Source organism: Eumetopias jubatus, unplaced genomic scaffold (genome assembly GCF_037043125.1).
Source record: "Eumetopias jubatus isolate StellerSeaLion01/CBP00866 unplaced genomic scaffold, mEumJub1_p1.0 scaffold_2, whole genome shotgun sequence".
NCBI lineage: Eukaryota > Metazoa > Chordata > Mammalia > Carnivora > Otariidae > Eumetopias > Eumetopias jubatus.
Genome location: NW_028274808.1, coordinates 46,071,305 through 46,096,367, shown reverse-complemented (window position 1 = coordinate 46,096,367; position 25,063 = coordinate 46,071,305). Strand labels below are relative to the sequence as shown.

Below are 25,063 nucleotides of genomic sequence, written 5' to 3'. Positions count from 1 at the left end.
CCATAGTGGTGGGAAAGAATCAGCTGAGGCTGAGATGCCTGTGTACATATTTGCATACTCACCAAACTGAACCACCACAATTGCCATTCAGTAACTTTATAGAAATTGATCTACAAATTTAAAAAAGGTATTAGTAGTCCATACATATTTTGAGAAGTTGGCACAGAGAACACAGAATCTATAAAGCAAGTACTAGGTAAAGTCTTACAAACTTGCATATTGTAATCTCCCTGACCTTTAGTCTCCTTATCTGTAAAAACAGATAATAACAACACCTACCTCAAGCTTCTTATAAAATTTGTACAAGGTAATACACACATATGCATGACACATACACATGTAAGACTATAAAGAATTGCACAATGTAGATTCTCCTGGCACTATGAGCCTCAACCTAATTATCCTGCATATGAAGTACATTTGAAGCACACCACTGCAGAAAAATTACAGTATTTTTCTGATTACAAAAATAATGAATTTTCATGGTCATAAATATCAAGGGAATATTTAAGAAAAAAAAGTTGGCTACCTAAAGGCCCATCATCAGGAAAGGATTTCCATTAACATTGTGGCATTTTTATATCTTTTCTATTTACTAATAAAAGAAAAGAAATAAAAGGAAATTAAAATTTATAAACTTTAGTTCTTATTGTATAGAGGGTTTTGGGAAACTGTTATTTTTTTGCACAGCATGAAGCATTTCTGTGTTTATGTGTGTCTCAGTATGTGTATATTTCTTCAATTGCCACTTCTAATTACCTCTTGTAGATAAATTACTAGTTACTAGAAATGGTATTATTTAATTAAAAAAGGTAAATCGATGTGAGATTCTTCATATACATTGACATGAAACTTCTCAGAGAGTTATCACCAAATTGCATTTCCTTTTATAGTTTTCCCAATCTAGAAATCTATGCTCTTTAACTGCTGAGGCTAATTTTCCTGATACATTTGGGGACTTACTAGGATGTGACTGTAAATTTTATAGTTACTTCCCTAGGTCTAGCTAGCCTGTTTTCCATCCTTTTATATTCTTTTGAGTCATTTAAGTTTTCTTTGTAATTTTATACTTATTTTGCTGATCCAGAAGATCAACATTCTACATACAACCTATAGTGGTTGTCATTAAAATGTAACAGAATATAATCTTAATTAACATCTCTACTATCAAATAATACAAGGCCTTGGCACAGTTTAACTCTTATCCATAACCCACTCCTTGCCACCTTACATGTTGTTGTCAAGTATTTTAGTTCTATCATGATTCTCATGCCCAAATTAGTCATTATCATTAGTTGTGTGTTTTATACAGATGATGCTAATTGAAATCACTCATATATATACCACCTTCTTTACTCACAGGTTCTTTTAACATCAGTTCTTTTTTAAAAATAGAAATTTCCTAGTGAAACATATAGTTGACCCTTGAAAAATGTGGTGATTATGGGTGCTGACCCCCTGTGCAGTTGAAAATCTCGGTATAAATTTTAACCACCCCAAAACTTAACTACTAATAGTCTACTGTTGACCAGAAGCCTACTGATAACATAGTTGATTAACACATATTTTGTATGTTATAGGTAGTATGTACTGTATACTTATAATAAAGTAAAACAAAGAAAAGAAAATGTTAAGAAAATCATGAGGAAGAAAAAATAGATTTACAGTATTGTATTATATTTTTCTCAAAAAAAAAATCCAGGTGTAAGTGGACCTGTGCAGTTTAAACCTGTGTTGTTCTGGGTTAACTGTTCTTTGATAAACACGTCATTAAAATTTTCTTAGAGAAGCACTTTCATGTTTTCTTTTCATTTTTGCTGAGACTATTTTACCTTATTCTTTAATGGTAGTTTAGCTGGAAATACAGTTTTAGAATGATGATGTCTTTCAGTATTTGGGAGCTGTTTTATTACCTTTTGGCAACTCTTATTGCAGTTTAAAATTCTACTTTCACTCTATTAAGTGGAATTTCATTTTGTTTATTAATTATCTAACAGTATTGCAAGATAAATATTTATGGAGACCATGTTAAGTTTGAGTTTATATTAAGTTAATACTACATTTCTAGGCATTCCAATATGACCCTGATACTATCCTTACTATTGAGGTATTCCTGCAACAAAGTCTAATTAAGATAAATCTACAAACAGATACAATTTGTATAAATGCTATGCATGACTGTTGAAGTTTGTGCATTGTGTTGGGGTAGATTTTAGAAGCCTATCATTTGGTGGGTGGAGAGAACTAGGTAATATTAGCTGAAAAACAAATAGGGAGGAGTGGTTAAGATGGTGGAGTAAGGGGACCTGAAGCTTGCCTCATCCCTTGAGCACAGCTAGATCATTTTGAACGCCCAAAAAACCGATCGGAGGATGGAAACAGCAAAATTGCACAGCTAGAGGTAGAAAAAAAATGCCACATCCTGGAAGGTAGGATCTGTGGCGAGTTGATTTGGGGGAGAAAAGAGCTGCAGGTGCTACGAAGTGGGGGGAGCCTTGATCATGGAAAGAGTGAGGGAGAAAGAAAGAAAGAGACAGCGAGAGAGTGAAAGCACGTAGAGGGAATTGCACAAGAGAAACTTTTCCAAAACCATTGACTGGGAAAGGGAGAGAGGGGCCGAATACCACAAGTTTGTTTTGTTTTATTTTGGTTTTTTAAGATTTATTTATTTATTTTAGAGTGAGGGAGAACGTGAGTAGGGGGAGGGGCATAAGGAGATGGAGAGAATCCCAAGCAGGCTCCCTACTGAAAGTGGAGCCCAAAGCGGGGCTTGATCCCATGAACCTGAGATCATGAACTGAGCTGAAATTAAGAGTCAGATGATATCCAGGCATCCCTGAATACTCAGAGCACAGAGTCTGAAGTTTTGGAGGTCTGCACCACGGCCAGGGTTGTACTTGGCAGGATCGGTGGTACACCAGTGGAGAAGAAGGGTGGAGATACAGGAGTGGGCAGAGTAGTCTGAGGATCCCCTGGGTCACAGGGAAGCTGCTTGAAGTATTTGAGAGTGGTGGCACAGGCTCTTCAGAGGCAAAAGAACCAGCAGCACCAGTATGCTGTCCTGTGCCCTAGCATAGGAACAAAGACACCGCCTGAGGGCAGCAGACCTTCATGTCAGCTTTTAGCTGCACTTTACCATAAACTATGAATTGCTGCATGGTGGTACAACCGATTTCTGGGACAAACAGGCACTGGCAACAGCGCAGCAAGACCCTCCCCCAGAGGATCAGCACCAGTCCAGACTGCGTGGATCTCTAAATTTGGAGTTTTGAAACCCAGCCACTTGTGCCTGAGATAAAACACAAGACTGCTATGCTGCTTGGCAGGTGGACAGCTCAGACACAGGCAGGGTGACGGCAGGGATCTAGCAGAAGCCTGGGACACAAGAGAGTAATTGTTTGCTCTTCTGAGAGGGCTTCCTGAAGAGTGGTGGGAATGAGCTCCCTGCTCTAGGGATGAAAGAGTGGGGCAATACCATTCTCCATCCCCATCAGCACTGATTGACTTCAGGGAGCAAAACAGCACCACCCAGTGGAGGCCAGAGCTGTTTACATGGAGTCCTACAGCACCTCCTCGTGGGTGCCCCCACACCCCCCCGCCCCCTCCCCGTCCCGTGCCCTACAGGTACATCTTCATTAGGGCAAGTTCATCTGAGATTCAGAGTAGCCTGTCCCTCCCCCAAAATCCCAACACAAATTCTTCACACACACCAAGTCATAGAGTGCTGTAAACCTTCAACTCTAGGGGAAATAGGATTTAGCTTCCCCCCCGCCATTTATTTTTTTAATCTAACTTCTTTTAATGAACAGACCAACACACACTTAAGATCTAGCTTCCTTTTTAAAACAATTTTTTTAATTTTTTGAAATTTATTTTATTTATTTTATTTATTTTTCTGGATCTAGCTTCTTTTAACAAGCAGACCAAAACACACCTAGGATCTAGCTTCTTTTTTGATTGTTTTTTGTTTTGTTTTCTTTTGGACCTCTTTTTAACACAGTCATTTTTCTCAGGAACAGGAATAAAACAGGCTTTCCTAACAATCACACACACCAAAAAACAGTGACCCAGACAAAATGACAAGATGGGGAATTCGTACCCCTGAAACAAATAATACATTATATGTTAATTAAAAAATTAAAATAAATTTTAAAAAAAGAAAGAATAGGAAGAAGTCATGGCCAGGGATTTAATCACTGCAAATACAAGTAAGATGTTTATTTAAAACAATAATCATAAGGGTACTAGCTTGGCTTGAGACAAGCATAGAAGACACTAGAGAAGGTGCAGAGATAAAAGAACTGCAGAGATAAAAGAACCAAAAATTAGTCAGGCTGAAATAAAAATGCTACAACCAAGATGCAAAGCCAAATGGGTGTAATGACAACGAGGATGGATGAAGCAAAGAAACAAATCAGTTAGTATAGAAGAAAAAATTATGGAAAATAATGAAGCTGAAAAAAAGAGGTAAAGAAAGGTATTGGATCACGAATGTAGACTTGGAGAAATCAACAACTCAATAAAGCATAATAACATTCGTATGAAAAGAATCCCAGAAGAAGAGAAAGAAAAAGGAGCAGAAGGTTTGAACAAATTATACCAGAAAACTTCCTTAACTTGGGGGAGGACATAGATATTGAAAAGATATAGGATGAAATGTTCTGAATATATCTGTTAAGTCCATCCAGTCTAGTGTGTCATTCAAAGCCATTGTTTCCTTGTTGATTTTTCTGCTTAGATGATTTATCCATTGCTATAAGTGGAGTGTTAAAATCCCCTACTCTTACTGTATTATTATCAATGTGTTTTTTTATGCTTGTTATAAATGATTTATATATTTGTGTGCTCCCAATTTGGGAGCATAAATATTTACATGGAAGCAAATGAAAATGAAAACACAACAGTCCAAAATCTTTGGGATATAGCAAAGGTTATCCTAAGAAGAATATATATTGCAATACAGGCTTACCTCAAGAAGCAAGAAAAGTCTCAAAGACACAACCTAATCTTACACCATAAGGAGCTAGAAAAGGAACAGGAAACAAAGCCTAAAGACTGCAATGAAGGGAAATAATAAAGATTAGAGCAGAAATAAATGATACAGAAACAAACAAAAAAGAACCAGTTGAACAGATCAATGAAACAAAGAATTGGTTCTTTGAAAGAATTAACAAAATTGGTAAACCCCTAACCAGACTTATCAAAAAGAAAAGAGAAAGGACCCAAATAAGTAAAATCATGAATGAAAGAAGAGCAATCACAACAAACACCACAGAAATACAAACAATTATAAGAGAATATTATGAAAAATTATATGTCAACAAACTGGGCAATCTGGAAGAAATGGATAAATTCCTAAAAACATACAAACTACCAAAACTGAAACAGGAAGAATTTAGAAAATTTGAACAGACCCATAATCAGCAAAGAAATTGAAAAAGTAATCAAAAATCTCCCAAAAAACAGAAGTCCAGGGCCAGATGGTTTCCCAGGGAAATTCTATCAGACATTTAAAGAAGAGCTAATACCTATTCTTCTCAAACTGTTCCAAAAACTAGAAATGAAAGGAAAACTACCAAACTCATTCTCTAAGGCCAGCATTACCTTATTCCAAAACAGACAAAAACCCCACTAAAAAGGAGAATTAGAAGCCATTATCCCTGATGAACATGGGTGCAAAAATTCTCAAGAAGATACTAGCAAATAAAATACAACAGTACATTAAAGGCATTATTCACCATGATCAAGTGGGATTTATTCCTGGGATGCAGGGGTGGGTTCAATATTCACAAATCAATCAACATGATACACCACATTAATAAAAGAAAGGATAAAAAACATATAGTCCTCTCAATAGATGCAGAAAAAGCATTTGACAAAATACAGCATCCATTCTTGATAAAAACCCTCAACAAAGTAGGGATAGATGGAACATATTTCAACATCATAAATACCATACATGAAAGACCCACACCTAGTATCGTTCTCAATGGAGGAAAACTGAGAACCTTTCCCCTATGGTGAGCAACAAGATAGGGATATCCACTATCCCCATTGTTATTTAACATAGTACCAGAAGTCCTAGGCTCAGCAATCAGACAACAAAAAGAAATAAACATCATTCAAATTGACAAGGAAAAAGTCAAACTTTCTCTATTCGCAGACGACATGATACTCTTCGTAGAAATACCAAAAGACTCCACCAAAAAATTACTAAGAACCATATATGAATTTAACAAAGCTTCAGGATATAAAATCAGTGTAAGGAAATCTGTTACATTTCTATTCACCAATAATGAAGCAGCAGAAAGAGAAATCAAGAAATCAATCCCATTTACAATTGCACCAAAAGCCATAAGATACCTAGGAATAAACCTAACCAAGAGGTAAAAAATATTTTTAAAATGTCTATACTACCAAAGCAATCTACACATTTACTGCAATCCCTATCAAAATACCAACAGCATTTTTCACAGAGCTAGAACAAACAATCCTAAAATTTTTATGGAACCACAAAAGACCCCAAATAGCCAAAGCAATCCTGAAAAAGAAAATCAAAGTGGGAGTCATCATGATTCCAGACTTCAAGATATATTACAAAGCTGTAGTCATCAAGACAATATGGTAATGTCACAAAAACAGACACATAGATCAATGCAACAGAATAGAAAAACCAGAAATAGACCTACAATTATATGGTCAACTAATCTTCAACAAAGCAAGAAGGAATATCCAATGGAAAAAAGACAGTCTCTTCAACAAATGGTGGTGGGGAAAATGGACAACAACATGCAGAAAAATGAAACTGGACCACTTTCTTACACTGTACACAAAAATAAACTCAAAATGGAAGAAAGACCTAAATGTGAGACAGGAAACCATCAAAATCCTAGAAAAGAACACAGGCTGAAGCCTTTATGACCTTGGCCATAGCAACTTCTTACTAGACACATCACAGGAGGCAAGGGAAACAAAAGCAAAAATGAACTATTAGGACTTAATTAAGATAAAAAGATTCTGCACAGGAAAGGAAACAATCAATAAAACTAAAAGGCAGACTAGAGAGTGGGAGAAGATATTTGCAAATGACATATCTGATGAAGGGTTAATATTCACTATCTATAAAGAACTTAAACTCAACACTCAAAAAAAACAAATAATCTAGTTAAGAAATGGACAGAAGACATGAATAGACATTTTTCCAAAGAAGAGATCCAGATGGCTAACAGACATGAAAAGATGCTCAACATCACTCATCATCAGAGAAATACAAATCAAAACCATGATGAGATACCAAGACACACCTGTCAGAATGACTAAAACTAACAACACAGGAAACAACTAATTTTGGCAAGGGTGCGGAGAAAGGGGAACCCTCTTGCACTGTTGATTGAATGAAAACTGGTGCAGCCACTCTGGAAAACAGTACAGAGTTTCCTCAAAAAGTTAAAAATAGAACTACCCTACGATCCAACAATTACACCACTAGGTATTTACCCAAATAATACAAAAATACAGATTTAAAGGGGTACATGCACCCCAATGTTTATAGCAGCATTATCAACAATAGTCAAACTATGGAGAGAGCCCAGGTGTCCAGTTGATGAATGGATAAAGAAGAAGTGGTATAGATATACGGAGGAATATTACTGAGCCATCAAAAACAATGAAATCTTATGATTTGCAATAATGTGGATGGAGCTAGAGTGTATTATGCTAAGCGAAATTAGTCAGTCAGAGAAAGACAGATACCATATGATTTCACTCATATGTGGAATTTAGGAAAGAAAACAGATGAATGTGTGGGAAGGGGAAAAAAAGAGGAGAGAGAGGGAAGCCAAGAGACACTCAATGATAGAGAACAAACTGAGGGTTGATGGAAGGAGGTGGATGGGGGGTGGGGGATGCGTATTAAGGAGGGCAGTTGTTATCATGAGCACTGGGTGTTATATGTAAATGATGAATCACTAAATTCTACTCCTGAAACCAATATTACACTATATGTTAACTAACTAGAATTTAAATAAAGATTTGGAAGGAAAAAAAAGAGAAAAACAAGAGAATGGGCATTCTGGTGAGACAAAACTACATGAGCATAGCCGAGGGAATGTAGAAAATCATAATATGTTTGTAGAAGTATAATATGTTCTCCATGACTTTGATATAACATTAAAAGTCATAGGTATGTGACATAAAACTTGTGATATATGCAGGGTCAAGTTATGGAGAGACAAATGCTAAAGACCTTAAGAAGAAGGCACACATCTGAGAAATATTTAGCTAATAAAATTGTCAGTCTTGTTAACTGATTGGCTGTAGCAACCGAGGGAGATAGAGGAATCTGGAATGAGTTCTAAGGTGCAGCTGGAGCAAATGCATGAATCTTTTTTTTTTTTTAAGATTTTATTTATTTATTTGAAAGAGACAGAGATAGCGAGAGCAGGAACACAAGCAGGGGGAGTGGGAGAGGGAGAAACAGGCTTCCTGCCAGGCAGGGAGCCCGATGTGGGACTCGATCCCAAGACCCTGGGATCATGACCTGAGCTGAAGGCAGGCGCTTAACGACTGAGCCACCCAGGTGCCCGCAAATGCACGAATCTTATAGATGACATCTTCTAATTTGGTCAGTTGATGTGAATTGCATTTTAGTTATATCTCCTAAAATGAGGAGATATATCTCCTGATATATCTTCAGGATATCCTTCAGAAGCACAGCTCCTTGAAGATAATAGATGTTCAAACATGTTCGTTGAACATACACACCATGAAAGAAGTTGTAAACTGAACTATCTGATTGGGCTATGAATGATATTTATTAGATAGTTGACTTTCAGCCTGTAAATTAAAACTGTGGAAATAACAGTGAAGAGATTGTTTATTTGCTGCATCTGGAGGCAATGAGGAATGACATATGTGTACCCTTATGAATACAATATCCAAGGAATTACTAAACATAGGGCTTAATTTATGATGATAAAACTAAGAAATCATGACCAACATCCTGACCACAGAGAATTTTGTTCCCGTAAAACTTACAACTTAACATTCTGGAATTTTTCATAATAAAGCATATCTGATGATTGGGGATGCATGTTTAAACACTATCTAACTAGAAATGAAAATACAGCATCATGAATAAGAATTGCAATAATCCCTTAAAAAGTAAAGATTATTATATAATTTACCATTTTTATCATCATAATAGATCTAAGTAGTCAGTTCAAAGATTTCAATTCCCATGTTACAGATTAAGAGATTAAATGACTTACTTCAAATGATTTTCAGGGTCTGCAATACACTCCCTAAGTCACTGAGGTAGAAGAGGACTTGGTATGAGAACTAAAGTAATTCAAATATTTTTTGTGGAAGAAATATAAGATGGCTTCAGTTGCCTCAAAGAAGAAGTCTATTCTAAGAATATGAGAGGATAGGAATTAGGTACCAACCAAGGAATGCTTCCAGCTTCGGTGGATGAGCATGTATCAGACCAGTCCTCCACTAGTGATATCTTAATGAACTAGAGGGGAAAAAAAAAACTATTCTAAGAATATGAGAGGAAGGTTTGAGATGAGAAGAGAGGACTCGGAATAATTGCTGAGAAAAATGGAAGGAGAGCTAAAGACACGTTAAAAAATTGGTTAATATTGACAAAATAACTAAGATTACAAATTACAGAAATAATTAGATGTACAAGAGCTTCACATTAGAGAATACGTTAGGTTTTCTAGTTTTCTGAAATGGAAGTAAAGTTTGTTACCACATGCTGTCTGATGGTAAGGTCCAAGAACTATGATGTTAGTATACTTTTCATTCTTAAAATCCTAAAATTTCTAGAATTATAGCAAAATTTATCAATATGGAGAAGTAGCTTGGTGTATCACCAAAGGTAACTCTAAGGGTAGTAACGTGTCAATTTCAAATCTCAGTGGTTATAAACATAATATAGTTTATTTGAAATCCAATCAGCAGCAAAGGGCTCTGCTCCACACAGCCATTCATAGACACAAGATGAAGGGGGACTGCCATTTTCCACATGTAAGTTGCAGTGTTACTATTGAAATCAACATCCAGCTGGAAGAGGGAGAAAGAAAGAGTGGAGCATTTATGGGGCCAAACTGGAAATGATAAAATCACATCCTTGGAACTCCATTGGCCAAATTCAGTCACGTGGTCACATGTAGTGGTAAGGGAGTCTGAGACAACTGTCTAGCTATAAGACCCAGAGAAAAGGAAAATGGGTTTGAGGAAGAACTATGCCACACAGCTTTAATGTATGTTTGTTGATAAAAAGTCATTAGATATCAAAGATGAGTAAGACTAGAAGGTGATACCTGAGCAACAATGAACTCAAAAGAAATAAAAGTGAAAAAAGCAATAGTTTTAAAACCATCTTTGGTGAACGGACAGTTTTCCCACTTATGTATGAAATACTGGAGTATATGAAACATATCCCTGAAATAGGTGGAAGGTAAAAAAGTCATTTCATAGAAAGTGAGATTTTAGGTATTATGGATGGTTAAGAGATTGAAGATGTAGGGTAAGCTTGCAGTGAACAAAGGTTTCTAGATATATCAGCAAAAGGAGTGAGAGAGGGTTCAGTAGAGTTTGCCCATTTATTCAACAAATATTTAGAATTGTTTATGCTCCAGGCTTTGTACAAATTTTCTGGGGATGTGAGATTGAATAGAATTGTGGAGAAAATTACTCTGAATGTTAAGTAGAACAATGCAAAAAGGGAGAATATAGAGTTGGGTATTATATTTGTGTAGATATATATGTATATATGTATACATGGAAATAGTATATATATATATACAAATAGTATATACATATTATATACATATGTATACATATGTATGTATATAATAGATGCTGTTCTATTTTCATCATATCTATCATCTATCTATCCTCTATCATCTATCATCTATCTATTAACTATCTATCCAGATGTGATCTATTAAAGGGATTTGAGAATAGCTGAGGCAACAAGAACTAGAGTAGATGTCCAGCATCCCAGAGAGAAAAGTAGTACACAGAGGTGAACTTGGCATTCCCCTCAACATTCTCCTCCAGGCACTTGGCATTTCTTAGGTTTCAATTAAGACATTAAGAAGCTGAGTAGGGTTTTCAGTAGTTTCACAAGTACTATAAAAGCAAAAATTGGAATTAAGTGTCCCCCAAGAAGGAGAAGAGTCTAATAAGCTCCTCAGCATTAGTTGGGATCTGAGAAAGAATGTACTGTGTTAGTAGAGGCAAACAAAAAATACTTCAGCCTTTACAGAGATTGAAAACTAGCTTCTGATTGACTTAGTCCCAAATTGTACGAAAGTGATCTACCTTGATACTTAACTGCCTACCAAAAGAAAAGGTAAAGTTTGATATATCCACTCAGTAAAATACTAGACAGCAATGAAAGTGTACCATCGGCCACATGCAGAATCATGGACAAATATCACCAATATATTTTGAAAAAAGCCTCTATGATTCTACTGAAATGCATTCCCAAACAGGCAAAACTCAGCTATTCTTTTAGATATCATATAAGATATCCCTTAGGAAGGAAGACATTTAGTGACTCCAAAGATGTATGACTGAGTCTTCCAGGGTAATGTCAGTGTTACATTTCTTAATGGAGATGGTATTATATGGGATATATGCCTTGTGAAAACTCACTGAGCTGCACCATTATAAATTTTGTGTACTTTTCTGAATATGCATATGCATATTATACCCCTAAAAAACTTTTGAAGTTTGTATTATAAAAATACATAAAAATATCAACAATTTAGAACAGTTGGTTTCTTGGGACCTTTCTTAAAATTTTTTTAAACGGTTACTGCTACGGGCTTATTTATGGAATAAAAGCTGCGTTGTAAAAATAGGCTGTTATGAGGAGCAAGATGGCAGAGTAGGAGACCTAAATTACATCTGATCCCAGGAATTCAGCTAGATAGGGATCAAACAATTCTGAACACCTATGAACTCAACAGGAGATCGAAGAAAGAATAGCAGCAACTATCTGATCAGAAAAGCGACCACTTTCTGGAAGATAGGACATGAGGAGAAATGAATCCGAGGTGATACTCGGGAGGATAGATGGCGGTGGGGGAGGGGGCCTCCATCAGCCACTGATGGCAAGTGATAGCAGCGGAGCACAAAATCGGAAATTTTAGAAGTCGTCTCTGCTGAGGGACGTTGTTCCAGTGGCTAAGCGGGGGTTGGGGGAGGGTGGAACCCTCGCTGGGACAGTGTAGTCTGAGGACCATTGGGGTCACAGAAGGACCAGGGGTGCCTGAGTGCAGCAGAGCTCCCAGGTATTAGAGCGGGGAAGCCGGCCATAGAGACAGAGCAGAGGAGTGGGCTCTCAGCTCGGGGTTGCCATAAACCGTGATCCACAGCACAGTCGGGCCACTGCTCTTCCAGCAGGGACCCAACAAGCAGCAGATCTGGGGAGACTCCCCTTCCTCCCCCAGGAGGAGCAGCGCAGGAGTGCACCGCAAGGATCTGCTGGGTTTGGAGACTCCACACCGAGTAGGGTGCCAGAGATAGAAACACTCGGTCACAGGCTGGATGAGCATGGACGGCGGCCAGAGACTGGGGAGATGGGAGTCATTGACAGCTTTTCTCTGGGGGCTCACTGAGGAGTGGGGCCCCAAGTTCTAGGATCCTCTGGGGCGGAGATTGGGAGGCCGCCATTTTCACTCTCCTCCTCCAAAGCTGTACCGAAAGCTTGCAGGGAACAAAAGCTCCCGAGAGCAAACCTGAGCAGATTACTTAGCCCAGACCGGGCAAGGGCGGGGCAATTCCGCCTCCAGCAAAGACACTTGGGAACCACGGCAACAGGCCCCTCCTCCAGAAGATCAGCAAGAACAGCCAGCCAAGACCAAGTTTACCAATCAATGAGAACAGCAGAATTCCAGAGCTAGGGGAATACTGCACATAGAATTCATGGTTTTTTCCCATAATTCCTTAGTCTTTCAAAGTTAATTTTTTTAACTTTCTTTTTCTTTTTTTTTGAATTTTTCTGTTTCCCTTTTTCAACAAACATCTTATCAATCCCTTTTTTTAAAAAATCTTTTTTATTTACATTTTTAGAGTCATATTCTATCCCTTCATAGTAGTTAACCTTATTTTTGGTATATATATATGTAAATTGTTCTCTCTTTAAAATTTTGGGATACAGTTTCTTCTAACAAACCAAATTATACCCTAAATCTCTAGTGTATGGCTTTATTCTAGTCTCCCGCCTAATCACACTCTCCTCTCTTTTTTTAATCTTCTTTCTTTTTCAACCAACTTCTTATGTTATCAATTCATTTTATAAAATCTTTTATAATTTTCATCTTTACAGTCATATTCCATCCCTTCAACGTGTTTACCCTTATTTTTGTACATATATAAGTTTTACTTTCTTTAAAATTTGAGGAGGCACTTTCTTTTAACAGACCAAAATACACCCTAAATCTAGTGTATGGCACTGATCTATGCACCAGCCTGATCATACTTGATCATAATCTGTCTTTTTTGTTTTTGTTTTTGTTTGTTTGTTTTTATCTTTTTCTTTTTCTTTCTTTTTCTTTTTTCTTTCTTTCCCATTCTTTTCCCCCGGTTTCAGGTCTCTCCTGATTTGTTTAGTGTATATTTTTCTGGGGCCGTTGTTACCCTGTTAGCATTTTGTTCTCTCATTCATCTATTCTCCCTTGGACAAAATGACAAGAGGGAAAAAATCACCTCAACAAAAAGAACAAGAGGCAGTACCAACTGCTAGGGACCTAATCAATATGTACATTAGTAAGATGTTGGAACTAGAGTTCAGAATGATGATTTTAAAGATACTAACTGGGCTTGTAAAAAGCATGGAAGATATTAGATAAACACTTTCTTGAGAAATAAAAGAACTAAAATCTAACTAAATGGAAATAAAGAAGGGTATTAATGAGGTGCAATATACAATATATATTATTATTATATTATAAATATACAATATACAGTAACAGTTACCATACAGGCAATACAATGGCACTAAATTTATATCTTTCAATAGTTACCCTGAATGTAAATGGGCTAAATGCCCCAATCAAAAGACACAGACTATCAGATTGGACTAAAAAAACAAGACTCATCAATATGCTCTCTGCAAGAGACTCATTTTAGACCCAAAGACGCCCCCACATTGAAAGTGAGGGGGTGGAAAACCATTTACCATGCTAATGGACACCAAAAGAAAGCTGGGGTGGCAATCCTTATATCAGACAAATTAGATTTTAAAACAAAGACTATAATAAGAGATGAGGAAGGACACTATATCCTACTTAAAGGGTCTATCCAACAAGAAGATCTAACAATTGTAAATATCTATGCCCCTAACGTGGGAGCAGCCAATTATATAAGCCAATTACTAACAAAAGCAAAGAAACACATTGACAACAATACAATAATAGCGGGGAATTTAACATCCCCTCACTGAAATGGACAGATCATCTAAGCAAAAGATCAACAAGGAAATAAAGACTTTAAATGACACACTGGACCAAATGGACTTCACAGATTTTTCAGAACATTCCATCCCAAAGCAACGGAATATACATTCTTCTCTAGTGCCCATGGAACATTCTCCAGAATAGATCACATCCTAGGTCACAAATCAGGTCTCAACCGGTACCAAAAGATTGGGATCATTCCCTGCATAGTTTCAGACCACAATGCCTTCAAACTAGAACTCAATCACAAGAGGAAAGTCGGAAAGAACTCACATACATGGAGGCTAAAGAGCATCCTACTAAAGAATGAATGGGTCAACCAGGAAATTAAAGAAGAATTAAAAAAATTCATGGAAAGAAATGAAAATGAAAACACAACTGTTCAAAATCTTTGGGATGCAGCAAAGGCAGTCCTGAGAAGAAAGTATATAGCAATACAAGCCTTTCTCAAAAACAAGAAAGGTCTCAAATACACAACCTAACCCTACACCTAAAGGAGCTAGAGAAAAAACAGCAAATAAAGCCTAAACCCAGCAGGAGAAGAGAAATAATAAAGATCAGAGCAGAAATCAATGAAATAGAAACCAAAAGAACAGTAGAACAGATCAACGAAACTAGGAACAGGTTCTTTGAAAGAATTAATGAGATTGATAAACCCCTGGCCAGACTTATCAAAAAGAAAAGAGAAATGACCCAAATAAATAAAATCATGAATGAAAGAGGAGAGATCACAACCAACACTAAAGAAATAGAAACAATTATAAGAACATATTATGAGGAAATATTTGCCAGCAAATTCGATAATCTGGAAGAAATGGATGCATTCCTAGAGATGTATCAACTACCAAAACGGAACCAGGAAGAAATAGAAAACATGAACAGACCTACAACCACTAAGGAAATTGAAGCAGTCATCAAAAATCTCCCAAAAACAAAAGCCCAGGGCCAGATGGCTTCCCAGGGGACTTGTACCAAACATTTAAAGAAGAATCAATACCTATTCTTCTGAAACCGTTCCAAAAATTAGAAATGGAAGGAAAACTTCCAAACTCGTTTTATGAGGCCACCATTTCCTTGATCCCAAAAATGAGACAAAGACCCCATCAAAAAGGAGAATTATAGACCAACATCCTTGATGAACAGGGATGCAAAAATTCTCACCAAAATACTAGCCTATAGGATCCAACAGTACATTGAAAGGATTATTCACCAGGACCAGGTGGGATTTATCCCTGGGCTGCAAGACTGATTCAACATCCACAAATCAATCAATACAATACATTAAAAAAGAACGAACAAGAACCATATGATCCTCTGAATAGATGCAGAAAATGCATTTGACAAAGTACAGCATCCTTTCTTGATCAACTCTCTTCAGAGTATGGGCATAGAGCGTACATTCCTAAATATCATAAAAACCATCTCTGAAAAACCCACAGCGAATATCATTCTCAATTGGGAAAAAACTGAGAGCTTACCCCTAAGGTCAGGAACATAGCAGGGATATCCATTATCACCACTGCTATTAACATAGTATTAGAAGTCCTAGCCACAGCAATCAGACAACAAAAAGAAATCAAAGGCATCCAAATTGGCAAAGAAGAAGTCAAACTCTCACTCTTTGCAGATGATATGATACTTTATGTGGAAAACCCAAAAGACTCCACCCCAAAACTGCTAGAACTCATACAGGTATTCAGTCAAGTGGCAGGATATAAAATCAATGCACAGAAATCAGTGGCATTCTTATACACCAAAAAGAAGACAGGAGAAAGAGAAATGAAGGAGTCGATCCCATTTACAACTGCACCCAAAACTATAAGATACCTAGGAATAAATCTAACCAAAGAGGCAAAGAATCTGTACTCAGAAAACTATAAAATACTCATGAAAGAAATTGGAGAAGACACAAAGAAATGGAAAAACGTTCCATGCTCATGGATTGGAAGAACAAATATTGTGAAGATGTCAGTGCTACGTAGAGCAATCTACACATTCAATGCAATCCCCATCAAAATACCATCCACTTTTTTCAAAGAAATGGAACAAATAATCCTAAAATTTGTATGGAACCAGAAAAGACCCCGAATAGCCAGAGGAATGTTGAAAAAGAAAAGCAAAGCTGGCGACATCACAATTCCAGACTTCCAGCTCTATTACAAAGCTGTCATCATCAAGACAGTATGGTACTGGCACAAAAACAGACACATAGATCAATGGAACAGAAGAGAGAGCCCAGAAATGGACCCTCAACTCTATGGTCAGCTCATCTTCGACAAAGCAGGGAAGAATGTTCAATGGCAAAAAGACAGTCTCTTCAACAAATGGTGTTGGGAAAATTGGACAGCCACATGCAGAAGAATGAAACTGGACCATTTCCTTACACCACACACAAAAATAGACTCCAAATGATTGAAAGACCTAAACGTGAGACAGGAGTCCATCAAAATCCTAAAGGAGAACACAGGCAGCAACCTCTTCGACCTCAGCCATAGCAACTTCTTCCTAGAAACATCACCAAAGGCAAGGGAAGCAAGGACAAAAATGAACTACTGGGACTTCATCAAGATAAGAAGCTTTTGCACAGCAAAAGAAACAGTCAACAAAACCAAGTGAATGGACAGAATGGGAGGAGATATTTGCAAATGACATATCAGATAAAGGGCTAGTATCCAAAATCTATAAAGAACTCAAACTCAACACCCAAAGAACAAATAATCCAATCAAGAATTGGGCAGAAGACATGAACAGACATTTTTTCCAAAGAAGACATTCAAATGGCCAACAGACACATGAAAAAGTGCTCAATATCGCTCGGCATCAGGGAAATCCAAATCAAAACCTCCATGAGATACCACCTCACACCAGTCAGAATGGCAAAAATTAACAAGCCAGGAAACAACAGATGTTGACATGGATGCAGAGAAAGGGGAACCCTCATACACTATTGGTGGGAATGCAAGCTGGTGCAACCCCTCTGTAAAACAGTATGGAGGTTCCTCAAACAGTTGAAAATAGAGCTACCCTACGATCCAGCAATTGCACTACTGGGTATTTATCCCAAAGATACAAATGTAGGGATCTGAAAGGGTGCATGCACCCCGATGTTTATATCAGCAATGTCCACAATAGCCAAACCTTGGAAAGAGCCACGATGTCCATTGACAGATGAATGGATAAAGAAGAAGTGATATATATATATACACACACACACACACACACACACATATATATATATATATATATATATAATGGAATATTATGCAGCCATCAAAAGGAATGAGATCCTGCCATTTGCAAGGACATGGATGGAACTGGGGGGTGTTATGCTGAGCGAAATAAGTCAATCAGAGAAAGACATGTATCATGTGACCTCACTGATATGAGGAATTCTTAATCTCAGGAAACAAACTGAGGGTTGCTGGAGTGGTAGGGGGTGGGAGGGATGGGGTGGCTGGGTGATAGACGTTGTGGAGGGTATGTGCTATGGTGAGCACTGTGAATTGTGCAAGACTGTTGAATCACAGATCTGTACCTCTGAAACAAATAATGCAATATATGTTAAGGAAAAAAAAAAGAAGATGAAGCTAGCAGGAGGGGAAGAATGAAGGGGCAGTGGGAATCAGAGGGGGAGACGAACCATGAGAGATGATGGACTCTGAAAAACAAACTGAGGGTTCTAGAGGGGAGGGGGTTGGGGGGATGGGTTAGCCTGGTGATGGGTATTAAAGAGGGCACGTTCTGCATGGAGCACTGGGTGTTATGCACAAACAATGAACCATGGAATGTATGGTGATTAACATAACAATAAAAAATTTAAAATATAATTGCTTGTTTTTGCATCTGTATAACGACTGTTTGAAAATCTTTATCAACTTACTGAATAGAAGATATTTTCCAATGATATAATGTTAAGGAGTTAATAACCAAAATTAAAGAATTCATACAATTCAACAGAAAACAAACTGCTTCATTAAAAAATGGGCAGAGGACCTGAATAGACATTTACTCAAAAAAAACATACAGATAACCAACAGACACATGAAAAGATGCTAAACATCACAGATTTTAGGGAAATGCAAATCAAAATGACAATGAGACAAAACCTCACAGATGTCAGAATGGCTATTATCAAAAAGACAAGAAATAACAAGTGTCTCCAAGGATGTGGAGAATAGTGCACTGTTTTTGGTAGTGCAAACTGGGGCAGCTGCCGTGGAAACAGTATGGAGGTTCCTCAAAGAATTAAAAATAGAACTACCTTACGACACAGCAATTCCACTTTGGGATATTTATCAAATTTGAAAAGATATGTGTATCCCTATGTTCATTACAGCATTCTTTACCACTGCCAAGGTATGAAAGCAACCTAAATGTTTACCCATAGATGGATAGATAAAGAAGGTGTGGTATACATAAGTCTTACTCAGCCATTAAAAAAAAAGAAGAATGCAATCTAACCATTTGTGTCAACATGGATGACCTGAAGGATTTATGCTAGGAGATGTAAGTCAGACAAAGACAAATACTGTATGATTTCACTTATATGTGGAATCTAAAAAACACAGCAAATGAACAAACAAAACAAAACACAAACAAACTCATAGATACAGAGAACAAACTGTCAGTTGCCACAGGGGAGAGGAGGTTGGGGGATGGGTGAAATAGGTAAAGGGGACTAAGAGGTACAAACTCCTACTTATAAAATAAATAAATCATGGGGATTGATAGCATAGGTAATATAGTCAATAATAAGCACTTTGTATTGTGACAGTTGGTAACTAGATCTTATCAAGGTAATCGTATCATAATGTATAAAAATTTTGAATCACTATGTTGTACCCCTGAAACTAATATTGCATGTCAATTATAATTCAATAAAAAAATTATAAAAACACTCTCATTATTGATTTTTAGGAAATGAAAAAAATGTTATATATAACTTCGTTGTTTATTTTACTCTGAGCAGAATTGATTACAGATAAAATCATTATATGGGTAAGAGAGCAAATACGATACTCTATATATACCATAGTGAACATAAAAGATCAATTCAATGAGCCTAGGAATGATTCTATTTGAGAAAAAATAGATTCAGATTCTCAAATAATCAATTGAGATAGAAACATTTATAAATAATGGCTCTGCAGTGATATAAAATGTAAGCAATGTCACTTAGTGTAAAAGCATTGTTGCTTTCAGATTTAAATTCCCTCAGTAGAAAATTCAAATATGTTATGATATACATTTAAAAAAATCCTTTAAGTACTGTTAAAACAGATGAAAATACCTATTTTATTTGTTCAATGTTGATATGAGATCATAGCTTGAGAAGGAGCTATTACTTGGTTTCTCAATTCATGATATGCAGCTCACTTAAAAATAACTACTCCATTACCATGACACATGATAAAGTTACTAACAAAAAGTTTGGGCAGATGCCCTGATTTGAACCTATGCATTGTTCCCCGCTGGGGTTTGTTTCTTATTGGGTGTGACCAGCGTGTGGATTAGGCCAAGGAGCCAAGAGTCTGTATATGTGAAATACCTAGGGCCTAGCAGCGTGAGAACCCAGGAAAAAGGCAGAGACACATTCCCAAATTTAATCTGAGAGCAATACCATCATGAAAACTTCTTTCAAGATCTCAGAGGCAGAAGAGCTATACTCCATCTGAGCCACTGACTTTTATTTATTTGGTTGGTTGGTTTTGCTCTGTTTATGTGGTTTTATTATCCTTGATAGCATGTGCGTTTTTATTTTATGGACATTACAAATCTAGAATCAATCCTGTTTACTTCTCATTTGTTTATATTTTTGCTTGTTTGTAGTTTGGAATGAAACTTGGAGCTCCTACTTATTATACTTTTATATCTCACTGGTATCGTCTGATCCATGGTACTACAACTCCTAGAACTTTCTTGCTTTCATGTTTTCTGTTCTTAACTGTTTCTTTTTCTTTTGTTATATGTTCTAAATCTCCTCAATTTGTGTATGCGCACAAGTGTGTGCATGTTTAATGAAGGGTGGTACATATAAACATACTAAGGGGATCATTAAAAATAAATAAAATGCTTTACTTCAGTTCAGCCTTGATAAACCTGATGAATCATGGCTTCACACATTCTGTTGTTGAACCTCATTCCCTCCCTGCAATGCCCTTGTCCCCTTTTTCTTTATAGTCTTGATAAACCGCCTATAATTTAAGATTTAAATGGCATCTCCTTGAGAAACTTCTCATGCCCTCCCTTGATAAGCATTTCCTTTGTTCCCTTGTGCTGGTGTTTTAGCAACGTACCTCTATTTTAGCAATTACTTTATTTCTGTATTTATTGATGTCAGTCTTTAAAAGGAGGCTGTGAGTCCATGGACAGCAGGGAAAGAGTTTAATCTTTCCATTTCCAGTGGCAACATAGTAAATAAGGGGTTTGTAAATGTTTGAATTAAAGAAAAAAAGAAAACAACCAGGTAAGTGTAGACTGTACAATGCATAAATCCAGAATTTTGATAGAAAACCTTTGTTAAACAAAGACTTTTTGAGGACTTCCATTTTCTAGGCTTTATGGTGATCACTAGTCACAAGAATGGGGACAAAAATCCAAAGTGATTTTCAGAAGGAGTGGACAGTCAGGGGGCCTATTTATCTGACTGAAACATCAGATAAATTTTCACTGGAAACATTTTATAAAAGAAATTGTCAACTATACTCAAATAAATTATTATAAAAATAAACAGTAAACTAAAAACAAAAATAAATTGTAGCTCGAAATAAAAGGGAATTTCTATACTCGTACTATAATATTAAATGTGCCTTTTTGTGCAAAATAGTTTTGCTGCAAGCAGTGTGGTTGTGTAGAAGGAATTAAAAACTTGGACTCAGAATAGTTGGGTTTGAATCCCTATTCCAACCCTTACTAGCTGTGTGAGGTAGAGAAAAATCACCTATTTTCATTTTTATCTTGGTTTCTCATCTGTTAAATGAGAACAATGATTCTTTACATGGATTTGTTATAAGGATTAGGTGAATGTGAAGTCATGTATTCAACATATACACATACTTGTATAAATCATACTGCATGCTACAAATGTAAACTTTTATTATCATATGATATTTTCATTTTAAAAATCATCAAATGGACAACCAGCTGTAATTTCATAGTTTCTAATAGATTGTGGATTCAGTGCATATTGATTTCCCCAAATCATCAATTCATGATCATTGCACAAGGCAGCCTCAGTTTGAAGACAGTGTTTGATTCAATCCAGAAGTCCTGCTTGAGATTTAGACTTAATGTAATAGGAGAAATCTGAATAGAAATGGAGACACATTCTGAAAGCACTTGTAGAGGCTGAGGGAAGGCCACCCCAAAATGGGCCACTTCAACATGAAGTTTATTCTATGCTGAAGGCAATTGACAGCCCCATGAAGCTCAAGAGAAACTTGTGCTTCTCCCTTAACTACCCAGGAAAATTTAAATTGGGGTTCTTTCCCAGAATCAGGGTTATTAGCAGAGGTAAATTTTATCTGAGTGACCCATCTGTATGGCAGGGCAAACATCTAATTACCAAACATCTGCTCTTTTCTTAATGTCCTGTGAAGTGCGTTCCTTTTCTCTGAAGTCCCAGATCCCCTTCTTGTTTCAGGTTGACAGTTATACCTCATTTTGCCTGACTGTCTTTGCAATTTCCCTGTGTGTTGGATTCCCCTTACATATGCTATTAAATTTGATTTTCTCATGTTAATCTGCCTCATGTCAATTTGATTCTTAGTCCAGCTAGACCCTTGAAGGGGACAGGAATTCTTGCTCCCTGACACATTTCAGAGGAAGAATAAAACACCAAGAAAAATGCAGTCTCATCATGAAATATGTACAAATAATTAGTAATTTTTCTCAGATCCTGCTCAAAGCTGTGTGAAACAGTAGCCCACACAGAGAGGGCCTTACCTCTGACAAATCCAAGGACAGAGTCATCCTTTTAGACAATGGATATCTCTTTTCTTTTTTGTTTTATATTTTCATACTGCCTTTACATGTTACTTAAAAAATCTTTGGAAATTGGTAAGTCACAAATTGTTAATTCCATTTCAAGGATGGGGAAATTTTTAAATTTCCCAAAGAGTTGAAAATATTTGCTAAGTCTAAAAAGCCAGCTATTAGTAGAGTTAGGGGTCTGTCTCTGTTTTTATCCTGTATGTTTTCTACTTCCCTCATATAACATTATTTTAGGAAAAAAAATTTCTTATTCTCTCCTGGACATTTTTTTGAATTTTCTCTTGACTTTCCCTATTTTCCCATCTGATACTTCAGCTCTCTACTGGATCTGTTTGGCTCCACCATTGGCAATAGAGCTAAAGGAGTCCCTGCCTAGAATTGACTTCTGTAGACTCCATTCCAATTATAGTTACATGTCCCAAAAGACACACAAATCTCTGTGAGCTATTTCACATAGTTTAGAAAGCCAAATTGGTGACACACATTGACTTACAAGGGAAAAATGCCACATGCTGAGTCACAACAATTGGCCTGTGATTCAGGAGTCTTTGCTATGAGAAATGTGATAATTTTTGCAGTTCAGAGGCTGAGACTATTTTGCCTCAGAAGTTACTAGGACATCAGGAGGAGATCATTATCTACAGTCATAGTGTCACCACCATGTTTTTCACTTATATATATTCGTGAACTTCCTTGTTACTTCCCCCCATCAGGGTTGTACACCATGGATTTCAACACTGAACTGATGCAGAGGGTTGATAAGACTAAGAAAGCAACTTCAGATATGGTTCCTTGCTAAGACGAAGATAGAAATAATCCTGATTTAAAACAAGCTTCTAAAATGCTAGGAATAGAGTAAGTAAAATTATCAACTTAAAAATATGTTCACCCTCAAAGAAGTACAGTAAAACAAAGTGTCAAAAGCATTATTTGTCAGGAAAATGAGCAAGATAAAAGCAATCTTAATGTGAATGAGTATGTGGAGCCCCAGAAATTATCCCCAACTGCTTCAAACAGAAAATAAATATAATAAAATGATAATAGGCTATTCAACCCTAAAAAGAGAGAAATTCTGGTCCATTCTACAACATGGATGAACTTTGAACCTTGAACCTTGCTATATGAAATAAGCCAATTACATAAAAGAAAAAAACATTGTATGATCTCACTTACATCAAATACCAAGAATAGGCAAATGTATATGGACAGAAGGTAGAATAGAGGTTATCAGGGGCTGGGGCAAGGAGTAATGAGAAAATATTTAACGGGGACAAAGTTTTTGGTTAGGGTGATAAGTTCTGAAAATGGATAGTAATGATGGTTGTAGAGCATTATGAATGTACTTAATGCCACTGAACTTTAAACTTAAAAATGGTTAAGATGGTAGTTTTTGTTATGTATATTTTCAAAAACACACACACACACACAAATAATCAGATTTTTTTTTTTAAGATTTGATTTATTTGTCAGAGAGAGAAAGAAAACAGAGGCAGAGAGCACAAGAAGGGGGAGCGGCAGGCAGAGGGAGAAGCAGGATCTCCACTGAGCAGAGAGCCTGATGTGGGACTCGACCCCAGGACCCTGGGATCATGACCTGACCCAAAGGCAGACCCTTAACTGACTGTGCCACCCAGGCATCCCAACCAGATTTTAAAAATAGGCAAAGGACCTGAATAGACATATTTTCCAAAAAGGACATATAAATGCCTATACCTGTTGGTATATGAAAAAGCGCTCAATTTCACTAATCATCAGGGAAACACAAATCAAAACCACATTGAAATATCATTTCACACCTGTTAGGATGGTTATTATCAAAAAAGATCAGAGATAACAAGAGTTCAGGGAGGGTGTTGAGAAGGGAACACTTGTGCGCTGTTGGTGGGAATTTAAAGTGATACAGCCACTATGGAAAACAGCATGGGAATTCCTCAAAAGAATAAAAATTGAATTACCATCTGACGCAGCAATTCCATTTCTGGGTATTCATCCAAAATAATTGAAATCAGAATCTGCAAGAATTATCTGTAATCCCATATACATTGCAGCTATTCACAATACCAAAAATGTAGAAACAATGTAAATGTCCATTAGTGGATGACAGATTTTTTTAAAGATTTATTTACTTATTTTAGACAAAGAGAGAGAGTATGTGTGTGTGTGTTAGTGTGAACCTGTGGGGAGGCGAGCAGAGGGAGAGACTCTTCAAGCAAGCTCCCCACTGAGCATGGAGCCCCACATGGGGCTGATCTCAAGAACTTGGGATGGTGACCTGAAACAAAATCAATTGTCAGACGCTTAACTAACTGAGTCATCCAGGTACCCCTGGATGATAAATTTTTAAAAATGTGATATATACATATAGTGAAGTACTATTCAATCTTAAAGAAGGAAGAATATCCTGTCATATATAACAACATGGGTGAACTTGGAAGACATTATGCTAAATGAAATAAGCCAGTCTCAGCAGGACAAATATTGCATGAATCCAATTATATGAAGTATCTAAAGTAATCAAACTCATAGAAACAAAGCATAGAATTGTGATTTCCAGGGCCTAGGAGGGAGAAGTGGGGAGTTGCTAATCAATG

At 36.8% G+C, this 25,063-nt stretch overlaps 1 protein-coding gene across 1 annotated transcript in view; it reads right to left on the bottom strand.

Annotated features, from left to right (window-relative positions):
* Positions 1-2,844: 2,844 nt before the first annotated feature.
* Positions 2,845-25,063, bottom strand: part of ADAM28 (ADAM metallopeptidase domain 28) — a 123,196-nt gene continuing 100,977 nt past the window's right edge. Inside the window, exon 24 of the mRNA XM_088021319.1 lies at positions 2,845-3,022. Within this exon, the coding sequence (XP_087877445.1) occupies positions 2,845-3,022 (178 nt within the window). The remainder of the gene's footprint in view (positions 3,023-25,063) is intronic.